We start from the raw sequence: 6,000 nt of genomic DNA, 5'->3' as shown, positions 1-6,000 counted from the left end.
ATCTTGTGGTTCTTTCGATCTTCCTCAACCAAAGCCTTCTGTATTCCTAGGAGGCTGAATTGCAACTCTTTTGATGGGGAAAGAGTAACAAAGGCGGCTTTGGCATATTGGGGACCGAAACCCTGAAAGTCTATTTATATTTGAGCATGGCACCCATTAAACCATTAAGCCCAAATAAAATAGTATCTAAAACCCAAAAGATAATATATCTAAAATCCAAAAAGATAATTATCTAAGGAACAAAAGATAATATCCGGTTTTATTCTCATTTAATTCCAAATCAAAAGTAATAATGACTTATTCAATTTAGCATTTATATAAATAAATGAGATCATCATTATATAAGTCATTTAATTTGAAATAGCATAATTTGTGATTATAATTAATATATGTATTGCCCACAAATAAGTTAGGAAATCAAATAATTTCCTAACAGCAGCAACTTTTGTGTTTTCTGGCCAACACTTAACTATCAAAATAAAAATGAGTGATCTCACACCATTAAAAACAATATTGATGACCAATTGATAGTTATAAAATATCAAAATTGCTGCCCTAGCATTCCTCTTTTCGGCTCCTCCATCTCTCTTCTCCCGAAGATTCTTCTTAGCGGCTTCTATCCTCGCAGCAACTTCCTCTAAGTACTTCGATTTCTGAAGTACAGGAAACTATTAGAGATGCCTATAATCTGTCAAGTTTTGCAAACTTGTGTAGAGATGTTTTACTTACAGCTTGCTGGTCGACCGGAGGCTTCATTGTGACTGTACCATTCTCTACTTCTTCCCCTGCCTTTGGCTCGACATTGCTTTTTGGCTGCATGCTTGATTTTGGTGGTCTGCCAGGACCAGAATCAGCGGCTACCGGTCTACTTGGCTTCACAGTGGGTTCATTTTGCCCATTTTGTGGAGGATCTGAAAAAAATCCTGATTAAGACATGGGGAATTCGAATACAGAACCGAAGAGTGAATGCTAGATAGTCTAAACATAAGAAATTGCAAAATCAACTCACTTCCGATATCAATCATGCCATCAAAGAACTTTACATCGTCCAGATACGAGACATACAACAAAGGGAAGTAGAAAAATATCAGTTTCTACATAAATCTAAGTTCAAAAAAGGGAGGAAAAAAATATTAGGGACAGGTAAAATACCTGTGAGAGTTCAATTGAACCCGTTGAAGCTACCAAGAAAGCTCCTTCGTCCATAGGAGGTGATGGAAGTCCTTCCTCTTCATAAACAACTGATGGATTTACAGAATCTGGAATGCCTTCTGATCCTATAAACATGTAGTAAATTCAAGCATGAATCAAGGTTCAAAACGCAAAAAAGCATCGGGTATTCGGGATTATCTTGATGGTTGTCACACAAAGCTAGATGAACGTTTGATACCTACAATAGCTGTGGCCTTGACCCACTCATCTACTATTTCTTTCCAATCTCTGTAAATCAAAGAAAAGATATTGTTACATCAGATAGTTGTTCACTTGTTCGGTATGAAAGTGAATATGTTAAACAGATTCTGCAATTCAACTAGTTCGCTAATACGAATCAAAACAATAATCGCCAACTTCAAAGCATACAAGATGTGAAGTATGAGTCATTTGCCTAAGCATCCCATCGTAGATTGAAAGATAGCATCAAAGTTGAGCATAAGGGACAGTGGGGGTAGACATGGTTTGGATTTTTAAAGATCCAAACAACGTCCATTCTAAAACTAGTTTTATAGTTCATGAAATCAAATTAAAACCGGATTAAAGAAAAAAACTAGTTTCTAAACTGATTCAAAAAACAAAAATCAGTTTTAAGTTAGTTTTAATATTTAAATACGATTTTACATACAAATCGATTTTAAATTTGATTTTTTTTTTAGTTCAAATTTAAAATCCAATTTTAAAATAAATTTTTTAAACAAAAAATACAATTTTAAAACTAATTTTTAAAAATTTAATTTCTAAACCATATTTTTTTCTACTAAAAATCCAATTTTAGAATTGATTTGCTTATTTATAAACCTAATAACAATAACTAATTTATATAATATTTAATTATTCTTAAAATATCAAAAAGAATGACATAAGGCATTCAAAATGAACATTCTGTTAACATAAGACATTCAAACTGATAATATAATATACTCAACAATCTCTGTGTGGAAAATTGATGCAGCCACTAACAAAAGGTTGATTCGGTCAGTTTCGGATACAAAAATAAAGTCAGCAGTTTTTTTATCAACTCCTTTTCAGCTTCTATGGATAACAGATTTATAGCTAAATTCTTTCAATATTTTTGGGGGACAATTAAAAATGATGTGATTAAAATGGTCTGAAATTTGTTTTTTGGAGGTAAAATTTTTAAAGCTTTTAATCATGTTTATATCTATCTTATTTCCAAAGTTGATAATGCTAGCTTTATGAAGTATATTCGACCTATAAATTTTAATAGTGTTTTTTTATAAAATTATCTCTAAAATCTTAGTACACCGAATATAACACAGTCATGAATATAGTGATTAATAACAATTAAAGTATTTTTGTTAAAGGGCGGCTAATTAGTGATAATGCTCTTATTGCTCATGAGTTTATGCATTTTCTGAAAAATAAGAGATATGGTGACTGTGACCTAACTCTAAAACTCGATATGAGTAAGGCTTATGATAGAGTCAAATGATCTTTTGTTTGGGCAATGATAAAAAAAAGTTGGGTTTTGCGACAGATGACTTGATTGGATGAAAGAATGTGTGACAACAGTTTCTTACTCTGTTACCGTGGATGGTCAACCACATGGTTATTTTAAACCATGTGGAGGGTGTGTCAAAGCGACCCTTTTTATTTATTTATTTCTATTTTGTGCAGATAGTCTCTTCCATCTGCTCCATAGAGGTAAACAGAGACAAGATTTTTCTGGTTTGAGATTGAATCATAGATGTCCTAGAATTATTCATATATTCTTTGTAGATGATTCAATTTTATTTAGCAAAACTACAATCATTGCCAAGGCTTACTAAATATCTTACAGATTTATCAGAGTATAAGTGGCCAAGTAGTTAATCTAGACAAGTTATTTGTTTTTTTTTTTCAACAGAAATACACCGCTTCAAATCCGAAACCAATTTGCTAATCTTCTTATGGTTCCGCATATTGGGAATCAAAATAAGTATTTTGGATTACCATCAATTGTTCAGTGGTCTAAGAGAACTACTTTCAACTATATTAAAGACAAGGTCTGTGAGAAACTCCAACCATGGAAACAAGCTCTACTTTCTCTTAATGGTAGAGAGATTTTGATAAAAGTAGTAGTTACAATAATTTTCATTTATACTCTAAATTGTTTTCAATTGCTTGATACTTTACTAGAGGAGTTATACTGCATTATCTTACAATTTCGGTGGGAACAAAAATATAAAAAACGTAAGATGCAATGAATAAGTTGGCAGATTACTTGTAGAACTAAAAATTAAAGAAAATTAAATTTTAAAAATCTAAAGACTTTCAATCTTACAATACACTAAACCGGCTGCTTAATAAAATCTACAAAAATAAATACTACAAATTTACAAATTTTCTAGAGTAGAGACACTTAGACAGATTGAATCGGACATAGTGTTTTTGGTAAGAAAGAGAATAACAGATTATAGAATTAAAAAGGTTATTTCCCCATTCAATTACATCTGAGCTTGATCTTTGTAAGATCTTTTTTAAATTTACCCTGTATATAATCCCTAGTGGATCGTTTATTACATTGATGAAATATTTTGTTGGATTAAAAAAAAAAATCCCTGTGTGGCATTTAACCCCACAAAATGAGTGTTCATAGATATGACAAAATGGTCCAAATGATCATTAAAGGTTTACAATATGATATCAATCAATCTTAACAGCAGATAAGAGAAAATCCCTTCTGTTTCTGGCACCATTCCTACCTCAATATTCATCACACACATGAAATCACTCATGTCAAATTGCCATCAAGAACAAACCAAACTACCAAACCATTCATCATGAAACGCAAAAAACTTAACAGCAAGTTAGATTCTCAATAGCAGGCCAATAACACCATACACAAATAATATGAATGAATGCATTCATCAATTAACCAAACGAATATTAGTGTTTCCTTATTGAGAAAGAAACTGAATGAGCTGAAAGAAAAAAAAGGCTTTTTGCCAATTAGGTAGAAAATATGCATCCATCTCCTGCGTCTCCATGGGGGCTATCATACAAGTTTGTTGCTATAGTCGAATCTGCCCGCCTCATCTGAAGTAAACTCTGGATCTCGCTTTGCTTCAGCTAGATGGGATTTAACGAAGACTTTAACTTCCTATTAGACTGCAACTTAGTCGAGGTAGAAGATGAATGGCTTCTCCTGCTTTCAACTTAAGAATGGACTTAAGAGCTGCTGTAGGGTCTTTAGTCTTAGGATGCTTTCAGGCTCTAACACCGTATAATCTTTAGCAATTAGCACAACGAAATGAGCAGATTAACAACTGAATCGGTGACGAGATGCTGAAGAACTGAATCGAGTAACAGTCTAACAGAGTCGCGCACTATACCTGAACGGCGGAAGGGATGGAGCTGGAGGCGAGCAGTGCTGAAATTGACGGCGACGAGAGGCAGAAGACGACGACAAGGCGATGGCAGGGCTCGCAGACGCAGAGTGGCGGACAGAGGAACTCGCAGCTTCAAGCTCTGGGAGGTGAGGAAGGGGACGTACCGTCGCAGCTTCAAGCTTCCTGCTCCGGTGCTGGATGCGGCGGAAACAACAAACGCCGGCGGCGGAGAGACCATGAAGGAAGAGAGCAAGACCAGAGTTTCAAATCTAAAATTAGGGTTTTTTCCTTAATTTTAGATTTTAATTTAAAATTGTTTAAAACTTTAAATGATTTGGATTAAAAAATCAAACTATAAAATTGATACAATTTGATTTTTTTTTAATAGTTTGGTTTAAAATGGATTTAAAATCTAAAAATCTGGATTATTTTGCAAAGCTGAATGTCACGGTCTTGGACACACTTCAACACTACCGTGCCGGCACTCGGACTTACTCAACCTCTTGAGCTAAGACCAAGTCAGCCTAACCCTCAATACTTAGCAAGAAAGCTAAGAATACAAGAGAAAGGAAACTTTGGTGGAAGAACACTTTATTGCTCAAGTGTGGTTACAAATGATTCACACACACAAACTCTAACTGTCATCCCTATTTATAGCCATCCACTTCCTCAATGGATGGTTAGGATTAAATCTAATCAACGGTCCAAATTAATCATCCAGAACCTTCTTTACAAATATCTATCCTACCATAACTCTCTAAATATTTCTAGATTATTTCATACCACTCTTTATACTTCTATATACATCTATACTTTTCTAGAATACCATATGACCTTCCAGAGTCTTCTAGAATCTTCTAGGGTATTCCGGGACCTTTTAGGACATTCTAGAACGTTTCGGAACCATCTAGAGTATTCTCAAACACTCCATAAAACTATACAAACACTGTTAAATCTAACCTTCTAAAATTTACCGTGACATTTTCCCCCATCTAATGCGCAGACGTCCTCGTCGCGTTCTGTTCATGATAGCGCTCTAGGTGTTCTTGGAATTGCCACAGATCTTCGCGAGTTTCCCAACTAGCTTCGGTTATCGGGAGCCCTTTCCACTTCATCTCTCATTTGAGGCCAATAATAAGAAGATTCAATGAGTGCCAAGGTCCTTTGCTGACCTTGGTGACCAGCCCACTTGGTGTCGTGGCATTCCCTCACTAATTTTCTTCTTAGATTTTCTCATTTAGAGACGTATAGTCTTCTCCCTTTAGTGTAGAGAAGGTCGTTTTCTAACCAAAATCTTTTGGTCTTACCTTCTCTAGCCAACTCCACCAACTTCTTGGCTAATGGATCGTGATGAAACCCTTCCTTGATGATATGCATAATATCTCCTTCAACCATAGAAATGGCCGCTAACTCAGCCTTGTGACTCAGCGTATCTGCTACCACATTAGTCTTG

The 6,000-nt window shown here is 34.8% G+C and overlaps 1 protein-coding gene across 1 annotated transcript in view; it reads right to left on the bottom strand.

Annotated features, from left to right (window-relative positions):
- Nucleotides 1–350: 350 nt before the first annotated feature.
- The window catches only part of LOC140173133 (uncharacterized), an 11,092-nt gene continuing 5,442 nt past the window's right edge, over nt 351–6,000 (bottom strand). Inside the window, exons 2-6 of the mRNA XM_072220752.1 lie at nt 1,391–1,440; nt 1,153–1,277; nt 1,010–1,037; nt 730–911; nt 351–653 (exon numbers count right to left, since the gene is read on the bottom strand). Coding sequence (XP_072076853.1) covers nt 351–653; nt 730–911; nt 1,010–1,037; nt 1,153–1,206 — 567 coding nt within the window. The 5' untranslated portion in view covers nt 1,207–1,277; nt 1,391–1,440. The remainder of the gene's footprint in view (nt 654–729; nt 912–1,009; nt 1,038–1,152; nt 1,278–1,390; nt 1,441–6,000) is intronic.

The sequence above is a fragment of the Arachis hypogaea genome, chromosome 16 (assembly GCF_003086295.3).
Source record: "Arachis hypogaea cultivar Tifrunner chromosome 16, arahy.Tifrunner.gnm2.J5K5, whole genome shotgun sequence".
In the NCBI taxonomy this organism is placed as follows: Eukaryota; Viridiplantae; Streptophyta; class Magnoliopsida; order Fabales; family Fabaceae; genus Arachis; species Arachis hypogaea.
The sequence above is the reverse complement of the archived record's forward strand: the minus strand, read 5'-3'. Positions and strand labels throughout refer to the sequence as shown.